General features: G+C 46.6%; 1 protein-coding gene across 1 annotated transcript in view; it reads right to left on the minus strand.

Annotated features, from left to right (window-relative positions):
- Positions 1 to 26954, minus strand: part of LOC138468430 (zinc finger protein 585A-like) — a 375431-nt gene that overhangs the window by 304616 nt on the left and 43861 nt on the right. Inside the window, exon 3 of the mRNA XM_069608989.1 lies at positions 420 to 2486. Within this exon, the coding sequence (XP_069465090.1) occupies positions 420 to 1872 (1453 nt within the window). The 5' untranslated portion in view covers positions 1873 to 2486. The remainder of the gene's footprint in view (positions 1 to 419; positions 2487 to 26954) is intronic.

The raw sequence follows: 26954 nt of genomic DNA on the forward strand, positions 1-26954 counted from the left end.
TAGTTATTGATTCAATCACTGAGTCTTTAAGCTGTTTCAAAATGTTGGTGCCCATTAATTTAGGTACAGTGTTCCATAGGATGGGTATTTAAAACAGAAGATTTTGGAATATACCAGAAGGGATGCATTTCAAACAGCAGAGATTTAACCGACCATAATCAGTCACTAGTCGTGTTCCAAAGGAAACTGGGAGCAGCTGTGCAGGCAGGTTCCTCACAGTTTTAGTCACTAGCCAAACTCTGTCCCATTGAATAAGCATCTCCTCCCCTCTGAAGCTTCAATTGCAGAGGAGATTTCTCCAGCTATATGTCCTGTCTCCTGGTGGATAAGACCATCCTGTGTACTGAAGTCCTCCCCATATGAAGTGCACTGAAATGGACGCTCAAGTTTATGTTTACGCTGGTGTCTAATAAGGTTACAGCTCAGACTGAAGCTTTTTCCACATTCTGTGCACATATGAGGTTTTTCACCGGTATGTGTTCTCTGGTGGATAGTAAGAGATCCCTTCTGAGCAAACCCTTTCCCACATTCGATGCACACATGAGGTTTCTCACCTGTATGTGTTCTCTGGTGGCTAGCAAGCTGCGACTTGCAAGCAAACCGTTTCCCACATTCAGTGCACTCATGAGGTTTCTCACCTGTATGTGTTCTCTGGTGGCTAATAAGATATCCCTTCCTAACAAACCCTTTCCCACATTCAGTGCACTCATAAGGTCTCTCACCTGTATGTGTTCTCTGGTGGATAGTAAGATATTCCTTCTGAGCAAACCCTTTCCCACATTCAGTGCACACATGAGGTCTCTCACCTGTATGTTTTCTCAGATGGTTAATAAGCTCTCTCTTCTCAGCAAACCCTTTCCCACATTCAGTGCATGTGTAAGGTTTCTCACCTGTATGTTTTCTCTGGTGACAAGTAAGCGCTCGTTTCTCAGCAAACCCGTTCCCACATTCAGTGCACTTATGAAGTTTCGCACCTGTATGTGTTCTCAGGTGACGAGTAAGAGCTCCCTTCCTAACAAACCATTTGCCACATTCACTGCACTCATGGGGTCTCTCACCTGTATGTGTTCTACGGTGGATAGTAAGATTTCCCTTCTGAGCAAACCCTTTCCCACATTCAGTGCACTCATGAGGTCTCTCACCTGTATGTGTTGCCAGGTGGGCAGTAAGCTGATGCCTCTGAGCAAACCCTTTCCCACATTCAGTGCACTCATGTGGTTTCTCACCCGTATGTGTTCTCTGGTGCCTAGAAAGTTGACCCACATGAGCAAATTCTTTCCCACATTCAGTGCACTCATGAGGTTTCTCACCTGTATGTTGTCTGCTCTGGTGGATAGTAAGAGTTCCCTTCCGAGAAAACCAAGTCCCACATGCAGTGCACTCATGAGGCCTCTCGCATGTATGTGTTCTCAGGTGGCCAGTAAGTTCTCCCTTGGTAGCAAACCCTTTCCCACATTCAGTGCACACATGAGGTCTCTCACCTGTATGTGTTCTCTGGTGGATAGAAAGATGACCCATCTGAGCAAACTCTTTCCCACATTCAGTGCACACATGAGGTCTCTCACCTGTATGTATTCTCTGGTGGATAGAAAGATGACCATTCTGAGCAAACTCTTTCCCACATTCAGTGCACAAATAAGGTTTCTCACCTGTATGTGTTCTATGGTGGTTTATAAGATGTCCCTTGCGAGCAAACCCTTTCCCACATTCAGTGCACACATGGGGTTTCTGGCCATTATGTACTTGCTGTTGGCAGATAAGTGTATCATGCAAGTGGACATTATTCCCAGATTCAGTGCACTGATAAATATTTTCCCTTGTGTCCTCATGTGGGAAATATGTATGTTCTTGAGATGGCAACGTTCTCCACATTCTGTGCACGTGTGAGGTTTGCTCACCAGTTTACTTTGTAAGAGGACCCTTTCCACTGAACCTTTTATACAATTCAGGGCACAGGTGATCTTTCTCGTCTGGAGATAATTTCTGGTGACAACCCAGCTTTTCCCCCTGAAGCTTTTAAAATATTTAGTGCATGGATACTGTTATTTTGAATTTACTGGGGTTTCAAAACAATGATTTAAACAAACTACCCTTACATTCAGAATGTGTATAAAAGAGCACTCATGTGTGTTCTCAAAGGAATAATATACAAAACAAAAAGACTTGTATTACTGCACATCAAGTACTGTTGCTATCATTATCAAGCACTGTTGCCATCATTATCAAACACTGTTGCTATCATTATCAAGCACTGTTGCCATCATTATCAAGCACTGTTGCCATCATTATCAAGCACTGTTGCCATCATTACCAAACACTGTTGCCATCATTACCAAACACTGTTGCCATCATTAGCAAGCATTGTTGCCGTCATTATCACACACTGTAGCTATCATTAGTTTGTAAAGCTGGTTTGAAGGTTTGCAGTTCATTAGTCCAGGGAATTTTACAATGACTGTTGTTGCATTTTCCGGGCCATCAATCACCTATTGGAATAACAGGAGAGGCACATTATTAGTTTCAAGATGTTCACAAACTCAGGCATCACTTGTAACATGCAGACTGGTACTCAGTAGTAGTGATGTGCATTAGTTAATTACTCACATAGTAACTAACAACACCTTGAATACTACGGTGCCATCTGGGGGGAACATGAGACAGATACGGGGCATGAGCTTGGTTCCTGTACTTAACATGGACCCATCTTACCTTGGCAATGGATTAACCCCTGATAGATATCCCGGGACTACCATCATTTCACCACACGTCCTGATGAAGGCCTGCTCACCTAGCTGCAATTTACAGCTGTTTTAGGCCGAAACACTGTTGTGTCGACGACTATACTTCACATGAACAGTGCACAGTTCAAACACTGTTGTTATTGTGACTCTTTTTATGTTATGTCAATGATTGTTGATTTCTGTCTTCATTGCACAACTGCTCTGACAATCTTTTGCTGTTGTATGTTTGTACATTAAGATCCTCTTTTGGCACTGATCATACTCATTTGTATTGTTTCTATAGAATTCCCCTTGGTACTCTATCTCAAGATTATTAAAATACACCAATGTGAAATAATGTATGTGTAGTTACATTTTGATATTTGGGAGTTGAGGGACCTCTCACCCTGAAAAATTGTGTTTTGTTCATTCTAGTTTATCTACCTGGGTCTTTCAGGGTTTAGCCAGGTGCCCTAATATTTAAATCATCTGCTGGGGACAGACACCCTGATAGGAGGCAGAGTAGTGGTGCTCTAGTCATAACATGTAATGTCACAGAGGTGATTTTCAGCAGGAATAGTGTCATTTTTATTTATTTCAAAGATTTTAGCACCCAAGAGCATAATGAGTCGTTTTCAGGAGGGGACACTCTGTTTCATTGTTAAGGAGTGTGTGCGAGTGGTTATGTTACTTGCCAGTTTCCTGCAGTCCGATCCATACCCCTTCGTTTTGTGGATTCTGATAATTGCAACCAAGGTTCAATCTCAGAAAGCCCCTGAACCCTCTGTGCTGTGAACAAGACATCACTAAATGTTGAAGGTTAAAGGCTGGACTCCAGCACAGCGCGCAATACAAACAAACCCAATTTAATTTTTTGGGAAATAGTAATGCCAAAATGAAAGAAAGCTTTCTCAAATACTGATTTCAACCAGAATACATTCCATCACTTCCAACTGCAAAGCCATAAATGTAATGTCTGTTCATTCTTGGGGGGCTGAGGGGACCTCTGCTAGGAGAGGGGGCCAGGGGCTATGTAACCCCAGATGCTTGTTTTGGCAGCAATTTGCAGATGCTGTTCTGCCAACACAGACCCACAACAGATTCTCCCCGCCATTGTCACCCGGTGCCTAAAGCGAAGCGGTCTTGAAGCCATCATGTAATGTCTGGAGCCTTCTCTCCCGGCACCATCCAGCTGTGTGAGCAGAGACCAATGAAAGACTTGTTTGCTAGTCCAATGTGACCCGTGAATTTAAGAATGAATGTGTACTGGAGGTGTGAGGGGAGCATTTGGTGTGTGTGTGTGTATGGGGGTTTGCCCACTATAAAAAAAATGCAACAAAAATTCCAGGGGAGGAGCCATCGCATCGAGATGGTCCAGATCCCAATATATACTGAAATTACTTTAAACCAAAAAGTTATGTAAGCCTAGTGCTGAAAGTATAATGGTTTAGGTTTAGTGCTGAAAGTATAATGGTGCAAGTCTAGTGCTGAGGTATAATGGTGCAAGTCTAGTGCTGAGGTATAATGGTGCATGTCTAGTGCTGAGGTATAATGGTGCAAGTCTAGTGCTGAGGTATAATTGTGCAAGTGAAAGGGGCCCCTACGGGTCCCTCGCAATATGGAAACAAGGCAATAACCATCCACGAAAGGATGCGCCAGACACAAGGTTCAAATTCCAATTGATAGGGTTTATTGCAAGCAAAAATAGTCCCAATTGGCCAACTGTGATCTCACGCCCCACGACGTGTATTCTCTAGACCTCGAGGGACGCAAGAGAGCGAATTACGTACATCAGTTACATATATACAAAATGCATATCATACAATCAGCAAAGTCATGTTCAACACCCCTCTGTATTAAGTTCCTTTGAACTCGGGATGACGATAGACATATCCGACGCGTATGACGATTATAATGCTTTCGATGTCTATTCTAGTAACAATGTGTAATTAAAAAGTGCAGAGGCATCTTCTAGTTGTTGAACAGAACACGGTGCTTCTGTTCTTGGAAGCAAGCTGCCCACGGGGGAAGAGCCACATTCCAAGCTTTGCTATCTATGGGGTGCTATTCGTGTCCTGGGAGCCGACACGCTCTAAAGGGTTTTGTGAGGGGGGGCCGTAAGAAGAGCATAATTCAAGCCTTTAGCTGCTTTATTCTAACATATTCTCTACCACAGTACGAGACTGGCTGGCAGCTGTGAAATGATTAAATGCCCTGCAGCTCTCCCTCAAGGCTACAGAGAGGGAGCGTGGGCATTCCTTTCTGGGCTACTCATGCGGAGTTTCAACGAACTCCTCAGTCCCACGACCTTGCCCTTTCATCTTCAGACAACAATATTAACAGTTGAGCAGAGTAAGCAGAATTTGCAAGAATTGCAAGCTACAAAGCAGTTTTAGACAGAAAGCAATGAGCAATGGTTAACAAGCAAAATGGCGATTCTGGCTACGTTTAAAATGGCCGCTTGTTCGTCAAGCATAGCAGTCTGTATTTCTATAATTCTGTGCATAAGACGGTTGGCCTTCGGCCATCAAGATACGTCCATCATTCAAATGAAGGGTATTCACTTTTCCAGATTGACACAAGTCTAATGCTGAGGTATAATGGTGCAAGTCTAGTGCTGAGGTATAATGGTGCAAGTCTAGTGCTGAGGTATAATGGTGCAAGTCAAGTGCAGAGGTATAATGGTGCAAGTCGAGTGCAGAGGTATAATGGTGCAAGTCTAGTGCTGAGGTATACTGGTGCAAGTCTAGTGCTGAAGTATTATGGTGCAAGTCTAGTGCTGAAGTATAATGGTGCAAGTCTAGTGCTGAAGTATAATGGTGCAAGTCTAGTGCTGAAGTATAATGGTGCAAGTCTAGTGCAGAGGTATAATGGTGCAAGTCTAGTGCAGAGGTATAATGGTGCAAGTCTAGTGCAGAGGTATAACGGTGCAAGTCTAGTGCAGAGGTATAATGGTGCAAGTCTAGTGCTGAAGTATAACGGTGCAAGTCTAGTGCAGAGGTATAATGGTGCAAGTCTAGTGCAGAGGTATAATGGTGCAAGTCTAGTGCAGAGGTATAATGGTGCAAGTCTAGTACAGAGGTATAATGGTGCAAGTCTAGTGCTGAGGCATAATACTGACCTTCTAAATAGAGGCTAAGCGCCAAGTGCAAGTGGTTACCATACACTTCATAAAGTTCTATGATTTAAGGGTTAGCCACTGAAAACTAGCCATGCAGCTGGCCTGCTCTTTAAATGATTTCTCTGTCAGCGCAAATGGACACATTACACCCTGTACCCACTTTAAATCTAACCTTAAATATAATCAAGAAGAAGGTACCAGGGGGTGCACTGATGAGAGCAGCCTCAGCGCAACTCTCCAGCATCAGGGCCTAAAAAAGTGGACTGAGCCCCCACCTAGAGACCCCCCCTGTCTCAGAGGCTTCACACCTCCCCTCCCCCTCTCCCGGCTGCAGGGGAACTCCAGCAGCACCCCTGGGTGAAAGAACGGTTGAAATCGGCCTGTTCTTGCCGAGAAACGAGTAAGGACCCAACTGGCACAGGCGAAAGTGTCCCTCTCCATGTGTCTGACGTGTTGGAGGGGGACGCACACAAAGAAGAGAAGCCGCCGAGAGAAGCTCAGAGAAGCAGGCCAGGGCTGGAGGGGAGACGAACATTCGCGCACCCGCCACCCACCCTCTCCAACGGTGAGCAACCAGTTGAGAGAGCGGTTGGGGAGGTGAGGACTCCCCCAGTTGTCACCAGGGCAGCTGCGAGCCTAAGGGAGCCGCTCAGCCTGGGGGAGGGGCTCCCTCCATATCACTGAGTACAAGGCGGAAGATTGGGTCAGGGTTGGAGGTGAGATGACCCCTCTCCACCCACCCCCTGTGAAGGGCGAATCAGAGGAGAGCAGCGGTTGCGGAGGTGAGCGACCCCTCCACCCCCCCATCTGTCTCCAGGCCGGCCGGGCCACCTGGGGGAGAGATCCCTCCGTCCAACCTAACGGCGGGAGCGGAGGCCCACCCCACAATATCGGGAACACAAGGAAGAGAGCCAGCTAGAAGATAGCTGGGACAGGTCCGGGCGGGCATTGTGGGAGCACCACTGCTGCACTGTGGAACAGGGGCGCGCCCCTGACAACATCTTTGAGCAAACGCCTCATTTTTTGTGGAGCCCAGGACATGTGGAACTGGTACACAGTGCTATAGGAAGGGGGCCCCGTGGGGCAAATCATTATTGGAAACAGGCGGCTGCCACTATTGATATAAGGCATTTATAACGTGCCTATACACAAGTGTTTCAAGGCGCGATGAGGCAAGGGAGGGGGAACAGAGGGAAGACTGAGACAACGATCTTACTAGGGCAGGTGGCATTGAGATCGCGCAAGTGTACGGGAGGGGAAGAGGGGGAAAAGTGCAGAGGGAAGGGGGAGGGGGCAGTGCATTGTATAAACAGTAAAGTAAGTAAAGCCAAGTTGAGACAATAAATACAAACTGGGTCTGGACACACCACGCAGAAGGAGGGAGGCAGCCAGGAGTGACAGTGGGCACAGATCTGGCATAAGGAAAAATAAAATAAAAAGAACTAGGGGCATTTAGAGAGAAGAGTACTCCCACCAATATGGGAGCCCTTACACACGGTGCAATAGCCCCACTCCCCCTGGAGCCAGCAGTGGCTAGCGCAGGGAACACCAGAGTGGAGAAGCAGATTAGCCTGGGGCCTAGGGATGCCTCAGAAAAGGGACGTAAGAAGGCGCCAAGGGCATATGGAAAGGGAGGCCCCCCTCTCATGCAGAACCCCCCCTGCACCTAGCATGGCACCCCGCCAAGGATAGAGGAGACAACCCATAGCCCAGGGGGAGTCCACCACTTGACCTCAGGCGAGGATCCCACAGCCTCACAGAGAGAAGCCACACACGCGGGATACCTGCAACAACCATCCACCGGAGCCCAGTGGGAGTGAGCCTGGGAGTACTGCCTCCCCCCACCCCAGCGGCAGGAAAATCTGAGGAGGTACTGGAGGGCGAAGGGAGAGACCCGGAGTAAGTGCACGAAGGAAGGTATACACACAAGGAGAGCCAGGACAAGACACAGAGGGATCCTGGGACCCCGGCTCCACTCTGGGATAAACAGCGCTGGTGTGGGCCCCGTAGGTCCTTTCTGGGGCATGTGTCTGCCTAGTGGGGAACCTACCCACAACCACCGTTAAGTGATGACACCATCCTTATGGTGCAGGAAAGAAAGAAGGGATGGTACGAAGAAGAAGAAGTGCCCCCTTCTTGCCCCCACCTGCCCCATGGGGCCCTAACAGTGTCAAGTGAACACGGCTAAGGTGAGAGCCCCCAGGAATCACATCTGGGGCGTGTGCCCGCCTTAGGAGGTACCAAGCAACGTGGTACCCAACACCCATAGGGGAGAGCGGATATGGACAAGAACCTTCCCATCCAATAGAGGGGATGAAGGAGGTGTTCCTGGCACCCACAACCCCTGCCCCCTCGCCCACCACAAGCACCCAAGTGTCCCGGACTGTCGGGGCAAAGACAGTGGCGCGAGCCAGCAACTGACTGTAGGTCCCCAGAAGTGGATGAATAGGACCTTAATAACGATTTAGCCAAGCAGCGGGAGAACTGGGGCGGAGACACGACCCAAACAAATAAAGTAATGCTTCACCCTACCCATAGACTGGAGAGAAAAACTTGGACACTTTTTGAATACCAGAAACCAGAGCTGTGCAGAGCAATGTCTAAACCCACCATGTCAGAAGTGGAGTGCAATGCCATGCCCACCAACAGTTACCTGTAATTGTTGTTCTCCAGCATGGATCTGGCATGGATTCACACGCTCATGAATATTCCCTGTCGTCAGGCTGGGAATCCTCGGTAAAGAAAACAATCTGTTTCAGTTTAATTTCTGAACTGTCTTTCCCGTAACAACCAATCACTGGTCTCTGGGTCATACTGCCCCCAGCCAATGACTGCCCTCTACCTACTTGGATGTCATTGCAGTGTTCAGCCCTACTTGGAAGGAACATATTGACCACTTAGGATATGTTTTGCAGGCTCTTGTTTGAGTAGTAGGGGTGGCCAATTTTGCACAGCTTGTACACCTTGCTAGACAATGGCCTGGTTTCACTTCCTCCTACCTCATGTCCAAGGTAGACCACTTTACTCTGACCAATTTGACTCTTACTCGGCTTTATGGTCAGATGGGCCTGCTCAAGAGCCTGCAAAACATATCCTAAGTGGTCAATATGTTCCTTCCAAGTAGAGCTGAACACTGCAATGACATCCAGGTATGCCATGCAGAAGTCCTCCATCCCATTCAGAACATGATTCACCATCCTTTGGAATGTAGCAGGTGCTTTCTTTAGTTGAAAAGGCATGACTATAAACTCCTGGGGTTGAAAATGCAGTTTTCTCCTTGGCATGGTCTGCCAGAGCTATTTGCCAATAGCCGGAGGTTAGGTCAAATGTAATGAGGTACTTGGCTGCACCAAATCTGTCCACCAGCTCATCTGTCCTAAGTAAAGGATGGGTATCAGTCGCGGTGACTGCATTAAGGGCTCTATAGTCCACACAGAATCTCAACTCTTTGGATCCTGCCTTTGGTACCATCACAACTGGGCTAGACCATGGACTAGTAGAGGGCTCTATTACCCCGAGATCAAGCATCTTGTTGACCTCTTCCTTTATGTGGGATCTCATATGGTCTGACATTCTATAACCTCTGCTTTTAACAGGTAGACAGTCACCAGTGAGAGTCTCAAGCTGGCCCCAAGGGTTCAAGCCTGGTGAAAGTGAAAACAGAGGGTCAAACTGATTTAAAAGAATTCTGCACTCCTCCTGCTGTTCCAGTGTCAGATCAGAAGAGAGATTTGACTCCTACCTTACCATCTAAAGGTTGTCACCTGAGGAGGTCAGGTAGAGGCTCACTCTCCTCCTCCTCCTCTTGAGCAGAGGCTAGAAGCAAAGCTCCCAATTTTGATCTAGAGACATAGGCCTTTAGGCGGCTGGTGTGAAAGACCCTCGGGGCCTCCTTAGGATTGCCTAAGTCCACCACATAATTGACTCTCCAAATGTTCCCACAACCTTGAAGGGTCTAATCCATTTGTCCTTTAATGCCCTCTGCCTTGTAGGTAACATAACTAGAACTAGCTGGTCTTGAGTAAACTCAACCATGTTGGCCCTCTGGTCATGCCAATGCTTCACCAGAGCCTGACCTGCTTTCAAGTTATCTGAAGCTTCTGTCATCATGTGTCATCATGTGTGTCATTCTCCTTTGGAGACCTAACACATAGTCAGTGGGCCTCATTACGAGGTTGGAGGTAGCCATGGCGCTATTAGCGCCATGGCTGCCTCCAAATTCGTTCCGACTCCGCCCTGGTGAATGGAGCAATTACCGGACCATTCCAAGGTTGGCGGGACCGGTAATTCCCCATTCAACAGGGCCCTTCCCCATTCCCATTTGAGCCCCCATAGGGCTCAATGGGAATGCGCTAATAACGGTACCGCAAATTGCGGTACCGTTATTAGCTCCAGAGCCCCTTTGCGGAACCTGTCCTTAACGCCTGGAAAAACCAGGCGTTAAGGGAGGACCCGCAAAGGGAACTCGTAGTAGGGCGGTAAGGGATTACCGGCACCGGTGCCCTTACCGGTGCCGGTAATCCCTTACCGCCCACCTCGTAATGAGGCCCAGTGACTGTCACTGGCTTGTGGGAAGGAGCACTCTGCACTCTACAACCCTTTCTTGATTAGGGCCAATGGACCTCTAACCAGATAACCATAGAGAAGCTCAAAAGGGACTGAATCCAACCCCTTCCTGAGGGACTTCTCTATAAGCAAAAAGAAGGCATGGCAGTAGAAGGTCCCACTTTCTTCTAAGGGGTTCTTCTAAAGCACCTCTTCATCGTTCTATTAAACCTCTCTAACAACCCATTGGTTTGAGGATGGTAGGCTGTTGAGAACTTGTAGGTCACTCCACAGGCTTGCATGCAGTGGGACATAAAGTTGGATCCCCTGTCAGAGATAACCTCCTTAGGAAAATCTACTCTGGTAAAAATACCAAGTAGGGCCTTAGCCACTCCCTGAGCAGTAACAGTCCTCATAGGTATGGCTTCAGGATACCTGGTAGCATGGTGTATCACAACCAAGATAAATTGGTTGCCTCAATATGTTGGAGGATCTAAGGGACCAACAATGTGCGACAGCTTCTACAGAATGTATCTACATCAGATCCCATCTTGGGCCAGTAGAAATAAAGAGAAATCCTTTCCTTGGTCTTCTTAAAGCTTAAGTGACCAGCCATAGGAATCTCATGGGCTAACTGTAGAAACTGAGGTCTCACCTCCTGGCGCACTACAAGTCTTCCATAGTCTCCTGGGGTTGACTCAATAGGTTCACTGTAGTGGAGGCCATCCTCCCAGTACAACCTGTGCTTTCCTGGCCCTTGTTGTTCCAGCTGGGAAGCTGCCTGTTGGTGAAGTCCTTCAAGAGTAGGACCCGCTGTTTGACCTCTGCTGAAGTCTGCCATACAGGGGCGACCTTCTGCCAGTAAAGACTGTAGCTCAGGATGGTGTTTAGGATCCAGATCTCCAACAAGAGGAAGGTCTTCTTCCAGCTCTGTATCATCAGTAGCTGACTCAACCTCTTCTGGTTGGATCTCACACTCAGCCTCAGCTGGTGGAGTAGACACTGGTGTGACATTGGACTGTCCCCTCAGGCATGTCCTGGTTTGATGCACAGGAGTGCTATCTTTCTTGTTTCCTGAGACATTATGTTTCCCCTTTGTCACTTTCTTCCTGGAAATAGAAGTTGGCTTTTCCTGTGGACTGGATGTTGTAGGTTCTTCTGTAACAACCCACTGAGATTCATTTAAAGTGAACTCTCTGGCCTTCATAGTCTGCTCCTACTTCCTTTTACTGGGAGGCCTGGGGGTGCTTGATACAACTCCAAGAGTTTTTAAGTCATTCACCAGCAGGACTATCCCAGGCACCTCACTTTGTATACTGACAGGCATTCTAACAGTCATATTGTTGCACTGGATGAGAGATCATAGTATTGGGACCATCTGGATAGGGCCTCCAGCAAGCTTAGTGGGGCCTGTGGGTGCCTTGGCAACATCCTCATGTTTAAAAAAGGTTTCATCCACCACTGTGATGCTGGCCCCAGTGTCTCTAATGGCAGGGGTCTCCTGACCATTTACAAGTACACTGTCCTTGTAGTATTCTTTTGTGTTATCCGGTATACAGTTATACACATCTACATTCTGCTGCTCCCACAGACCCAGGGACAATAAAAAAACACCGGCAGAGACTGCAATCGGGTCTTCAGTCAATAGGTCAAAGTTTCCACTTGCCATATGTATTTCTCCCTCAGGGATGAAGGCTAAGGAGGCAGTGTGGACTCCTGAAGGTTTACCCTTATATCTGGGATCCCCTTTCACATGGTCAGTTGCCCCACAAGCATAACATTTTCCAAATGTTTGGCAAATGGGGGCTTCTGCTGACCTCCCTCTGGTTTGGCACCAGAGATTTCAGTAGACTGAAGTGGTTTCTCATGTGGCTTACCCTTCTTATGTTTGTGGCCCTCTTTTGGAAGGGAGGTTTTAGAATTCTCTTTGTCATCTTTCTTGTGCTGCTTCCCCTCATCCTTTTTATGAGGGGCCCCAGAAATCTTGTGAGTAGCTCTGTTGGCAACCCACAAGTCAGCAGCGTTTGCTAGCTTCTGGGGATCAATTTCTTTTGAATCAGCCAAGTGCTGTCTCAGCTCAGGAGAGCAGGCATCAAAAATAGACTACAACAAAAACAGATTTCTCATTCCTTCAAAAGAGTTCACTCTGTAAAGCTTAACCCAACCATCTAGGTTTTTGAAACATTCACACACCCAGGTAGCCCATGGGGTACCATCATTCTTTTTGAGGGTCCTAAACCGCTTAAGGTACTAGGAAGGAGTTTCCCAAATCTAGCTATCAAAGCTAGCTTCACATTTTCATACTCCAATCTTTCAAATTCCCCCACCTCCATTGCAGCATTAGTTGCAACCTGTGGGAGCTTAGACAAAAGCCTAGAAATCAACCGATTCCCTGTTGAAACTCTGAATCCCATAGTTATATTCAAAAGCATCAACCAATCCAAATTATCAAGTTTCACATCATACAAAGTCACTGCTTCTTTAGGCATGCAAGGTCTCTTTGGACTGGAAGACATAGAAGACTCTGGGATAGAAACATTTTCAAGTGACAATTTCTTCATTTGAAGAGCATGTTGCATTTCCATTTCACATTGTCCTGCTGCTTGATTTTTGCTTGGATTTGTAATCTTTTGAATTCTAACTCGTCTCGTTTTCTCAAGGGACACACTGGGCCTCATTACACGGTAGGAGGTAAACATGGCACTATTAGCGCCATAGCAACCCCCTTACCGCATTCCGGGTCCGTGTTCCCGGAATAGGGACTTACCAGGTCATTCCGACCTTGGAGGACCCGGTAAGTCCCCATTCCGGGAACCATTCCCCATTCCCATTTGAGCCCCCATAGGGAAGGAGCTAATAACGTAGCTCTGAAGTCCCTCAACGGGTCCCTTCCTTAACGTCTGGTAAAACCAGGTGTTAAGGAAGGGACCCGCTAAGGGACCTCGTAGTAGGGCGCTAAGGGATTACCGGCACCAGTGCACTTACCGGTGCTGTTAATCCCTTAGCGCCTACCGTGTAATGAGGCCCACTTTCTGGACTCAATGATGGACCTTGTGGGGTCCTTGCGGCTAAAGGTTGAGGCATACGCGCCTGTTGAGGTATAGAGGGGCTCTCGTTCTGAGACTCTTCAACAATATTAGAGTTAGACTCTGAATTGCCATCCTCATGATCATTTTCCACATTTCCTGGGATAGTAGGTCTGACAGGCCTAGTACCCAAACTTTGATTATTCAAATGTCTTGCAGTTAGTTCATTTTTCTTTCCTTTAACAGGGAGATTCCAGACTTTACACATTTCTTTCCGTTGCTCTACTGTTAAAATCATCAGGGCTTCCTGTCTGAAGTTATCCATATCTGGCATGTTACAACTCTAATGGAGCTTAGCCGTGTGAAGGTTTTTAGTTGAGAAAAAGTAAATTCTTAGTGTAACAACTCTACAATATATCCTCACCGACTGCCACCAGTGTTAGGTAAAGTTTGTATGCAGTTCCCTCTGGGAACACTACAAACAACTCTGACTACAGGTATAGGGAACCCAACCCTCGCGCCCTCAAACACTTGTGTATGGGCGTTATAAATGCCATATCATGTCATATCATATCATAACCTTTGGTATAAGCTTGTACTACACAGTTTTGGTAGCGTGTTGAGCAGCCAGGCTTATCTCAAGAGGGGTCAATGTGAGCTGTAGGGGAGTTACACAGAGATTCACAGTGACAAGTATTTAAATAAAATCTTACACTCAAGGTTTCTTGAATAAACAATTATTAATTTATCAGTCAGTTAGAATAAGCCTTCTTCAGAAGGAAGCAATATAATAGTAACACACAAGTACACCTCCATACTGTAACTCTAAGTTTCAAAATCAGTAGATACCCCTTTGGGATGGCCCACAGACACAACCTACACCCTCAGGTGACTTCAATAGCTAGGGTGCTGGGGACATTAATATCTTACTGCTTGCATTTAGGATGCTGTTATAAATTGGTAAAAGGAAAAGATTATTAGAACAACAAGAGACCACAATTATTCTTAAGCAGGCAAATATGTGTGTATCCCCACAGCAGAGTCATTCAGTATAACAGGCGAGGACAAAATCAATGGGCAAAAATCTTATTTAGGATGAAGCACTTCTCTGGTAGGTAAGTAAAAAAGTCTTTGCACTGGGCCTCATCACGAGTTTGGCGGTAACCCTTAAATGCGGTGGTAGCGCTATTACCACCGCATCTAAGGGTCGCCAGATCATGGCCTTGGCGGATTTCCCCCCAGCTCTGAGCTGGGGGGAAATCCACAGCAAATTTTCCGATTTTCGGCACTATTACCGCCGGCGGGAAATTGGGCCCAATGCAGAATGAGGAATTCCTGAATAGGCCCAATGGGGAATGGGCACTAACCGTTCTGCCAAACACGTTGGCGGTAGGGCTAATAGCGCCGGCGGTAATAGCACCGGCGTTATCGCCCAACTCATGATGAGGCCCACAGTGTTTTAGAAGTCTTTGAAGAAAAGAAGAATCAAATGTCGGGCCACAAGCGGTTAGGCTTGTGAGTAGTAGAAGATGCAAGCAACTCTATGTTAGGCAGAAACCTGTGCAGTTCCCTCTGGGACCACTGCAAAAGATTTAGGACTACAGGTGTTTGGCAGTAAACCCAATTGGTAGCAGTCTGCACCACCCAGATTTACCTGGTAGCTGTGGCTGAGCAGTCAGACTTCTCTCAAGATGAGTTAGGCAGTATATGGAGTATACAAGATAGGGCAATTTACACAATAGGACAAGCAGACACGGATCAGAGCTTGGGTGTAAAGATATATAATTATTTATTTAAAAACACATCTATGGAAAATACACTGGCACTAATATGGCAAACAACTTCAATCACAGTTACTATGAGTATATATCAATCCCAGCACAATATTTCGACATGTCTAGGTTCAAAGACACCACTTATTTGCAGACAGAGGTGAGTGCTTAACCTAGATGGCACTCTAGTATTCATTAGAGAGGGAGAGAAAAAGGCAGGGTATGAAACAAACTCAGTACCAACACTTTTACGAAGCAAATGCAAGGCAAGCAAGGCAGGGTCTACTGTAGATCACAAAGTTCAGAGGCCAGGCCCACTCGGCGGTATGTCCCAAAAGTATCACAGTGGAAATGCACTTCAAGTCTTTGTAGCAAAATGTCACAGAAAGGTTGGACCAGTTTTAGAACAAAAGATAAGAAGGTCTGGAGGCGACCCAGTGGAAAGGTAAGGATATAAGACACCTCACGCTAACCGTCACAAGGGAAGCCAGGCGGACAAAGTACCTTGAGAGTGAAGAGACAGCTCCAGCGGGGGCAGTTGTTCCTGGTGGTGGATGCAAGTTGGGGCTTTGCCAGAAGAAGAGATTATCTCGTCGTAGAGGAAAGTTGGAGATCGTTGCATCACCAGGGAAGAGACCAGCCAAGGAGTGCTCAGTCACAAGGCACCACCTTTTGGTCGCGGTACAGTGGTTAGTGGCTATCCGGTTGCTGGGGTGCTCAGCACGGGCAATTCGCCCACTAGACGTCCTGGAAGCGAAGAAAAGGCAAGGGACTGGTTGTTTCCACCAGTCAAAGGGAAGAAGACTCTCCAGCAGGGAGATCTCCTCTGTCGTTGGGAAGTGGTGAGTCGGTTCAGCAGGGCTCCACCGGAGGTGTCGTCGTGGCTGGTCGGCTCAGCTTTACCCTCGTTGGATTCTTTAGGTCCTGTGGCGACTTCTGAAGTTCCAGTCCCCAAAGCCCTGCTTTTATGCAGAAAACCCCCATTCATTCAGCCTAGCTGTCAATCAAACATGCTAAGTGGTGAGCGGGGCGGCTCATCACTTGGGCCAATCACACCAGAGTGCGACTTGAGTTGGCAAGGCAACTCAGTCCAGGGTGCCTAAACCCCCTCCCACACCCCCTGTTGTACCCAGACAGAATGGCACCACTCTGGAGGGCTTCTGTGCAGAAGCCTGCCAAAAGTGGAACAAAGGGCTCAACCTTTGGTTTGGAGTTACAGAGGCGAACACATACGCCATTTTAAAAACCGAGTTCTGGCAGAAAATACCAACCGGTGAATTTATTTTAATTAATGTGAAAAAAGTATTAGCCTCGAACAATGGGAAAATCCCATAGGAATATATTTGCGGTCGAATATAAAAAGTATCCACTGCCACCAGCCAAAACTCAACGAGGGGGGACGGGTCAGTGCCCCCTCGAATAACAGACCCAGGGGTAATCAAATTACCCCTACTAGTACGTCCACAATAGGATGGTTTGTACTGGTTCTGTTAGTAAATTTAGGTCTAGTAAAGCCAATGGTGACTTTACGTGCCCTGGGAGACAGTAGTCAGTCCCAGGGTATGGAGTCTATGGTGGGGGTCACCTAGGACACCCCAGTGTTACGGCACAGAGGGTGCTGTGTAACACACATAGCAAAACACGTGAGACCCTACAGAGTAAAAGACCCCATAGCCCATAGAACACATTAACATTCAAAGAAATACCACAAATCATGTCCAAGAGTGGGAGAAAAAGAGTCTCACTCTTAGCAGGATGAAAAAAACAAACTCCAGAAATCCAGCAAAGCTGCTGGGGGACTCACTAGGTTAGGAAATTCAGCCTAAACAGAGAATTCTCCCTAACACTCTACAATGAGAGGTAAGTTATCTCAGACTTTGTACAGTATCTTTGAATTGAGGAAAAGTGCAGCAGATGCCTTCTGTTCCTGTGCAGCTCTGCAGATCTCACTGTTCCTGGGTCTCAGTTGTGTGGACAAGAGGGAGGGCTTCTGGGCACTCCTGCACTGCAAGGGGACAGTCACCGCTCGCAACCGGCAATCTTCAAATCAGTGGCTCTTCAGTGTTTCAGCTCCTCGCGTCTACCTCAAATAGCAACACTGCGGTTCCTGGCTGTCTAGATGGACTTTCCTTGATTCTGGGGTCCAGCATTCTGTTGAGGTGGCTCAGGCTCGGTCAGTCCAATGATTAATCTTGGGCTCTGCCCCATTGATAAAATGCACACTCCATTCTCACAGCGACAACTCCCATAGAATTACATTGCAGCCCCCTTTCTTGGAACAGTGAAATGCTCCTTTCTCCTCCATGCACCGATGCATTGCACTTTGCCACAGCAATCTGTTGGGGCTAATGTACAGTGGATAAATAGTCTCTCCAAGCCACGATTTCAGGAACAGCTGTGGTTGATGAACAGATGTGTAAGATTACCAATAATAAGCAGCCCCTCAATACCTCATAGAAACACTTTCTCACATTCACAGACCACTCTGACCACATCCCTTGACCCTCAGCACCTTCTAATGCGTCCTCCCCATGTACGCAATGAACCTGTGTGTTCCGATTTCTTCTGCAAGCGTATGGAGAAAATAAAGCCACTAGACCAGTTTACAACATCGCTACGTGCTTGATCATTTTCTTTTCAGTCCCACCTTGCCCTGGTTACTGGTTTCTTGTCATCTCAATGGCTGCTGCTTCTTTTGCTGTGATGCACACTTTCAAGATGAGCTTTCACTTTCATAAACATTCCTCTACGACAGCCCTTGAGTCCAGCATGTGCTTTAGGAAATGAGCTCCTTTCTCTCCCTAATCACTCTTGATACTGCGGTTGGACGTTTTTTATGTCAAGTATTTGAGGTGTTTAAAGTGAATTTTAAAATAATGCATAAAACTGTCCATAAATACATATCTAATGATCAACCCTAGGTAGCACGTGTGGAATTTGTGGAGAGTGCAGCCACCTTGAGGCTTCACGGACACTGCAGTATCTTTATTATAAACAGATTTCATGGATGGGCTGGATTTTCCGAGGCCTGACCCTGCTCTGTGTACTACATATTTTTCCTATTGTTATAGTTGAAATTAAAAAGGAATAACACCCTTTCAATTCATGCTGTTATAATAGACATTTCAGAGTGATACAAAGTACATTTAAAAAAACGATACAAAATACTTTACATAAAACACTTGCATTAAATGAAGTAGTACACGTGATAAAATGGTAAACTTAAGATAACAATTATTTCTAATAATAACCGTCAAGATTCTGAATATGCAAGTTACTGGCTAGGTTCAATACGTTATGCTATATTTATTGATAAAAGAAATGTAACAACTGCAATTCATGCCGCAGTATTTCAGGTGTTACAATCCTAAGATCTTTGAAGTGCAGTTTCAAATACAGGGTTTGCTTGTCTGCTAGCCTAGGACACATAGATGCTTTAATGTTGCAGGTTGGTCTGTTTTTCGACAGAATCTACACACATTATCAGACTTGGGTATACATTTTCGGTTACCCAAAACATCTTTTGTTGGCCATAGATTGAATCGAAATTGTAAAAACGCATTTCTGTAAGCCGGTGATGGAAACTTGTCTAGATATGACTCAGGTACACATAAAATGTGTGTCGTGCATAATTGGTGAGTGTGAATCCAGTCCTACTGCCAAAGATGTTGATGGGCACGTGTCAGGTTTGACGAGATGTCTGCTGTTGCCATGATGCCATAGTTTGGCGTCTCCATGTTTTTATGAAGCAATGTTTGGAGGACATTACATGGGCTGACAAAATATGTAAAAAGGATCCTGGTTTGGGAGATAAACATTTTCTACCTAGGCAACGTAGTTTCCAGACAGTAGACCTAATTTGTGTCTAATTATACACATAGGTTGAGTTAGTGGTAAAGGGAGAGCACGCTTCCAAAACATCCCTTCTAGTCTGAGCCGATGCTTCCGGTCTCCAAGCTTTTTTCTTGGCACCATACAGGATTGTGGGCTCTACTTTCTGATTATAGAATTTTAATAATGCTAAACTAGAGAATTTTCCGTACTTAGCGTAGATAATGTGAGTTCGTGCGACCAACATTAGCAATTTTCTCTTAAGCTCCGTAAGATAGTTAAGGTCAGAGCTATGGTTATTCATGTTTAAACCCAAGTAGCGATATTCATTGACTACTGTTCCGTGCAGGGACCATTTGAAGGAGCACTTTTCATTTTGTCTCTTGCAGCCACAGTACAAAACCTTAGTTTTTTCTAGATTAACTGGTAGGAAATGATGTCAATGATAATTTCCTAAGGCAGTGAAGAGATTTTGCAGGCCTCTTGGGTAAAAAACGAGGGCATCCGCATAAGATAGCCATGGTATGATCTGCTGGCCTAGTTTAGGACAATCAGAAATAAGAGTTCATGCCAGAAATTAAAGTTAAATAATGCGGATTCCAAAATCCATCCTTGTTTCCGTCCTCTAAAAGGTGGAGATAGGGGAGGAGAATTTGCCATCTAGAGTTCACCGGATTTGGACTGTCGTATTGGTGCGTAGCTGTCAAATTAATGTTTGCCTAGTTTGCCCCTCCTCTGGCAGCCATCTTCAGAGTTGGTAGCACGTAAAAGTGGGAGTAGGACCAAGAGAAGAGCCGCACGAGGGCAGGCAGGAGGGTTTGCATGTGAATCCGTGCTAGACCCATGCTGGAGAACAACAGTTACAGGTAAGTAACTTGTTACTTCTCCAGCATGTGGTCTGGCATGGATTCACATGCTCATGAATAAAGAATACATAGCAGTACACACATGCACAACCACGAGAGATGGCAAGGCTCAACATTAAGCATCTCATACCTCCTCACCAGGCTCACCTTCAGGCGATCAGGTTGCGCAGCACTGCTTGGCCGACTCTGGACTCCTCCCTGGAATCCCTGTCGATGCAGTAGGACTTTGTGAAGGTGTGCGTCGACCTCCACGTAGCAGCCCTGCAGATGTCAAGCAGGGGCACACCAGATAGGAACACCATAGTTGCAGCGATCGCTCTGGTCGAATGGGCTCTCGGACGGCCAGGCAACGGTCGGTTTGCCAACTGGTGACAGTGTATGATGGAGCCGGAAAGCCACCTGGAAATGGAAGCCTTGGAGAGGGCCTTCCCATAGTTCACATGGCCAAAGTTCACAAAAAGTTGCGACTTCTTCTGGAAACTCTTTGTGCGGTCCACATAGAACTTCAGCACTCTAGCCACATCCATCGAGTGCAAAGTCCTCTCAGCCTCAGAAGAATACAGGTAACACCAAGGGCTCGTTTAGATGAAAGTCCGATGGCACCTTGGGCATGAAGGAGGGATGCATCCGCAGCACTACCCTGGTCTCGTGGAATGTCAAATAGGGTGGTTTACAAGAGAGGGCCTTGATCTCTCCCACTCGCCGTGCGGAGGTGATGGCCACAAGAAAAGCTGTTTTCCACAACAAAAATGTTAGTGGCGCCGAATGCATAGGCTCGAATGGAGAGCCCATGAGCCTAGTAAGCACCACATTGAGCTCCCACGCCGGGGCCGGAGCCTTCACCGGCGGGAAAGAGCGAAATAGTCCTTTGACAAACTCCTTGACCAATCGATACGACCATAAGGATGATCGTCCAGGAAATCTGGTGTAGCGGGAGAAAGCTGTTAGGGAAAATTCTCATTCTATGGCTAATTTCACTTACCTATAGAGTCCCCCAGCAGCTTTGCTGGATTTGAAGGGTTTGTTTGTTTTTACCTGCTAAGAGTGAGGGCCTCATTACATGGGGCCTCATTACGACCCAGGCGGTAAGTTACCGCCTGGGCCGTGACTTTACCACCATGGCGTAAACTATGTTTACGCCATGGTGGTTGGCGGATTTACTGCCTCATTCCAACCTTGGCGGGGCGGTAAATCCCCATTTTCCCATTTTCCCTTCCCCATTCCCATTTTGCCCCATAGGGCATAATGGGAGTGGGGAAGGCGTTAATTACGCCACCGTAAATTACGGTGGAGTAATTAACTCCATGGTCCCTTAGCGCCATGGATTTTAACACCTGCAGGTGTTAAAACCTCCATGGCGCTAAGGGACCTCGTACTCAGGCGGTAAGGGTCGGCGCTGTTTACGCCGCCGTAAACCCCTTACCGCCTGAGTTGTAATGAGGCCCATGGTAGGCAGTAAGGGTTTAACGGTACCGGTAAGGGTTTACCGGTACCTTGCCTGACTACGAGGTCCCTTTGCGGGACCCGATTTTAGCGGCTGGTGTAGACCAGCTGTTAAAGTTTGGACCCGCAAAGGGACCTTGGTGCTAATTAGGGTACCGCAATTTGCGGTACCGTAATTAGCCACTTCCCCATTCCCATTGAGCCCTATGGGGCAAAAATGGGAATGGGGAAGGGCCATGGAGAAAGGGGGAATTACTGCCCCGCCAACCTTGGAATAGGGTGGTAATTCCCTTTTCTCCATGGTGGTACCGGTATGGTACCGGCAGCAACCATGGTGCTAATAGCACCATGGTCTACTGCCTACCATGTAATGAGGCCCTGAGACTTTTTTCCACTCTTAGGTATTTTTGCTATGTGTGTTCTAGGCTAATTTTGTGTTTAATGCCTATGGGATCTCTCTCAACCCCATAGGAACCATCTTTATGCACATGTGTTACACAGCACCCTCCGTGCAGTGACACAGGGGTATCGAAGCGACCCCCAAACATAGACTCCATACCCTGGGACTGACTACTGTCACCCAGGGCCTGTAAAGTCCCCATTGACTTTACTAGTCAAATCCTATGAACTAAACCAGTACAACCCATTTTACTATGGAGGTACTGGAAGGGTTAATAGTTTTTCCTTTATGTTCATTTTCGAGAGGGTACCGTACAGTCCCTCCCTCAAAAGTTTGGACACTATAAATGCGGCAAATGTGTCGCGTGGCCTTTAACCGAAACCAAACAAGAATTTCATTATGGTCAAAGAGTCTGGAAGATGAACTGCCATACAAACTGCCTGACAAAAAATGTTATTTACATGATCAGCTGTCCCTGTCAACTTCTATATGTTGGTAAGACCATACGGGAAGTTAGACAGCTCATATCAGAACATAGGAGCTGTATAAGAAACAAAGTGGCGGATACACCGGAAGTTGAGCACTTTGTCAAAATGCAACACAAGGATACAGACCTGAGGTGGTTCATACTCCAACACATTAAGAACAACATGAGAGGGGGCGATATTGGTATAACACTACACCGTATTGAGCAAAAGTGGATTCATACTCTAAATACAGTCCGGAAGGGACTGAATGTTTCAGTAGAATGGAATAATTTGGTCACAAAAAACTGATCTGTAATATGAGACGATTGCTCAGAACGTAGACTGATACAATATTATGGATACTATGGGCCTCATTACGAGTTTGGCGGTAGCCATGCCGTCACTGGCGGCATGGCTGCCCGCCGAAATCGCGTCCGGGTCCTCGGAATGAGGATTTACCGGGCCATTCCGAGGTCGGAAGGCCCGGTAATTCTTCCCTCCGAGGACCGGGACCCGGTCCATCCCCATTTCAGCCCCCATAGGGCTGAATGGGAATGGGAGAGGGAGCAAACAACGGGCCATTACGAGATGGCCTGTTGTTTGCTCCCTCTTCCCCTCGCAGGACCTGCTCACCAGACGTGTAGAGCGGGTCCCGCGAGGGGAACTCGGAATCGGGCGGTACGGGGTTCACGGCACCGGCACCTTTACCGGTGCCGTTAACCCTGTACCGCCCGACTCGTAATGAGGCCCTAGGTGGTTAAGAACTATAATACACTTATAATCGAATGTCCATATTTTGTAAACATGTGTGGCCAAGCTTGTTTCCATTTAAATATGTTTCCATCTATATGCCTGTACTTGATATATGTTAATTTGAGTCTCAAGATGTCATCCACTTTTATTATAAAATAGTTTACATTTACAAATGGGTCTGTTTGTTGATGGGTTCTGTTCTTCCCAATTTGAAAACATTTTTTTTTAGCAACAACGAGTAGAACCTTCGGCTTTAGAATCCGTTGGGATTGATTCTGTACGTAAAACAAGTATAATGCTGATATATTTGTCTGAATGGTTATATTGGTCCATTGACCCAGTTCCTTAAATCAGGGAGTAAACATGAGTATTCTTCACACCCAAGATGTATGCGACCAGCATCTTACAAGCTTTTGGTATATATGTCTATCCCTCATATACACACTCTTTGGGTTTGTTAAGTGGAACCTCTACTCTAGACAGAGCCCCTTATTTTAGGGAGACAATACGTGTAATTTTCATGTTCATACATGCATGTGACTCGTTTTGGATAGTTGTGGCATGGGTGTCCATCTTGGTCTGTTTACATATATTATTGGATTTGCGCAGTTGCTTGCGCTTCCTTAGACATAAGCGATAACACGTAAATGTATCATTATTTTAGGAACATGACTGCATGATTAGTTATGCCCTATTTCCTGTTCAGCCCTCCGGCAGATGGCACATTTTATGAGCCACGCACGGGTGGATTTACGCCGTGCCTTTAAGTAACCATGCACAGAAAGGTCTTTTGATACCATGTCCCTTGTTTGTGTCTATGCCTAAGTTGGGTAGTCCTACTTTGGTGTTTAACACCCTATAAACATAGTCCTTTGTTTATGTTGAGTCTGCACTAATAACTGATGTGTGTGGGATCGGAGCCGAGCGAGCCACGGAGGTGCCGGCGATTGTATTTTCCACGAAGGGAGCCTCATGCTAAGAGTTATGGTAAACTACACATACTGATTGAGCAGGGCACGGAGGTGCAGACGCGCGCCATGATCTGGATTTAACTTTTTATAGTACACGAGGCGAACGCTGCGCCACGGGTGTTTTGAGGAGCATTTCACATTGCAATGGTAGGCATTGTCTGGCTGCATGCTTTGACAGTGCCACTAACATTTGCTTTTGTTACACGAGGCGAACGCTGTGCCACGGGTGTGTAGAGGAGTGTTCATTTATTGATAATAGGCACTGTCCGGCAGTATGGTATGACAGCGTTACGGGCATCATGTGGACGTTGCCCTTGGCAAAACTATTGCCATACATGTTGTGCGCTCACAACGGGTGTTCCCTTCTAAATGAGTGGGCAAGAGTGAGATAATCCTTACTACCGCATTTAGCACCATTTTATACCATTTTATATCTTTGTATTTGCATGTCAGTGGATACACGGTTCTAGAGGTTGTGGTCTTTCCCACCCCCATTATCCAGCATGTTATATAGCCGTTATATCTAGAACAGGTATATGAGATGAGAGATCCTCCACTTAGGAGTTGCTATTATCTGCTTTCTCTGTAGCCTCGTGAATGGTCATTGATCGATACACACTAGGAAGATCTTGTAAGCACTACGCTGGCCCTAGGGTGATCCATCGGTAGTCCCAGCCTCCTGAAGATATCCACTTTGCACCATAGGTGCTTGTAAGTGATCTGATTGTTTTTATTTATCTTGGTCATAGGAATGCACACTGAGTATTCAGGGTTTCTTCAGAATGCTGAGAGGTCTTTCTGTTGGTTCCATAGGTTCAACATATACATTGATTCAAGTGGAGGATTAATTTCATCTGTCCCGTTCATCATCCCTTGAGTTGGAACTTGGGGGTGAGTAGGGGCTTGTGTGTTTATTGAATTATAGCACATTTGTGACATTATCAGTCACCTGTTTTAAGAAATAGGAATGACACTATGGTTTTTATCTTTTTTAGACTTACTACTGGCCAATATACGTTGAGAACAGGGCGGAGTAATTGCTCCATGCCCTACGTCCTGAAGAAGGTCTCTGACCGAAACACGTATTGACGCTTTTCTGTGTGAATCACCTGGTCAAATAAATTACCGGATAGACAACGACACATGATAACTGAAAATAATTGGTGTAGCAATATTATGAATGCCTATTGGTGTAGTAACCACTCTGGTGTTTTACATTTGAATGTTTGAAGGAGTTTTGTATGTGGTTGTGATTGAAGGAATGAATTGATTGTTTTTTACTGGATTTTACGATGCAAAGATTGATTTTTCTTGTTATGAGTTTATTGAATAAAATTTGATATATACTGAATTTAGTTAGTGTCATCCCGATCTACTGGTCCACTTTTTTTGCTTGATAGCCATGTACTGGAAGGGGTCAATAGTTTTTCCCCCATGTTCATTTTCGAGAGGGTACCGTACAGTCCCTCTCGCAAAAGTTTGTGGCTGCTGGCAGTGGTTACTACCATAAATATTCAACCGTGAATATTTCCCTATGGGATTTCCCCATTGTTCGAGGCTACCACTTTTTCTGACAGCTTCTAACATGCCACCGGTGCATTTTAATATTAACTTGACTCCGGTGGGTTTTATTTGCCAGAACTTTAATATAACTTCTTTCTCGTGTCTTTCTCTAAACTCCTAACCCAGGTCGGGATCTTTTGTTCGTCCTTTTTGCGGGATTCTGTCAAGAAGCCCTCCTTTCAGCGCCACTGAGTCTGGGGTGGGTCCATTGTGTGGGAGGGGGAGTAGGACCCCTGGACAGGGTTGCCTCAGCAACCCATGTTGCACTCTATCCTGATAGGCTGGAGGGTCCCCCGCCAAGATGACCACTCCACTGTGTGAGTGACAGCTACGTTGTCTGAATGGGGATCTTTTTGCATAAAAGCAGGGTCCTGAGGACTGGAAGAGCAAGACGTCGCCACTGGAACTAAGAAGCCGAAGAGGAGAGAAGCCAAAGACATCTGCAATGACTGAACCACCGGTGAAGCCCTGCTGCAGCGTCTCACCACTTTTCTCGACACGACGAGAGAAGATCTTCATCTGCAAGAGCCTTCTTCCCTTGAGCTGGTGGGGCCAACCAGTTTGCCAATCGCCTTCCCTGACCTGCCTTGGTGGAATCTCCCTTACCCTGTACTTGGAGGCCGGATAGCCAGGCACCAGTCCACCCAGACCGCGATTTAAAGGAGCGTACCTTTTATTCATCGGGCAGCACTGTGGCTGGTTTCATCCCTGGGTAGTGCAGTAACTCGAACCTTCCTCCAAGACGAGAGCCTCTCTTCCTCTGTTGGATCCCCCGAACTGCAGGAACTACCAGGACCAACCGCCACCGCAGGAGCCACTTCTTCATTCTAAACGTACATTGTTCCGCCAGGCCGCCCTTTCTTCGAGGTAGCACTAAAGGTGTTTTAAATCCTTTACCTACCTGTTGGGTTGGCCGCCCCTCTCTCTTAACATTGGGCCTCATTATGACCCTGGCGCTAAGGGGTTAACGGTGCCGTAAAAGGCTGCGGCACCGTTAACCCCTTAGCGCCTAATTACGAGGTCCCTTTGCGGCTCCCGACCTTAACGGCTGGTCAAGACCAGCCGTTAAAGTAGGGACCCGCAAAGGGAATTTGAAGGTAATTACGGTACCGCAATTAGCGGTACCATAATTACCGCCTTCCCCATTCCCATTGAGCCCTATGGGGCAAAAATGCGAATGGGGGAAGGGCCAATGGTGCATGGGGAATTACTGCCCCGCCAACCTTGGAATGGGGTGGTAATTTCCCATTGCACCTTGGCGGACTCATTACAATACCGGCAGCAACCATGGTGCTAATAGCGTCATTGGTTACCGCCGGTGTTGTAATGAGGGCCATTGTCTTTTCAACTTCTGCGTCCACCTTTTCAAAATTGTTAACCAAAGAACTGACTACAGCTACAAGAACATTTTGTTCCTGGGCCCTTGCCCTGTACCACTGACTCTGGCACAGGCCTATTGACTCTGGCTACATTTGT

The sequence above is a fragment of the Ambystoma mexicanum genome, chromosome 4q, assembly GCF_040938575.1.
Source record: "Ambystoma mexicanum isolate Mex_15411 chromosome 4q, UKY_AmexF1_1, whole genome shotgun sequence".
Taxonomy (NCBI): Eukaryota; Metazoa; Chordata; class Amphibia; order Caudata; family Ambystomatidae; genus Ambystoma; species Ambystoma mexicanum.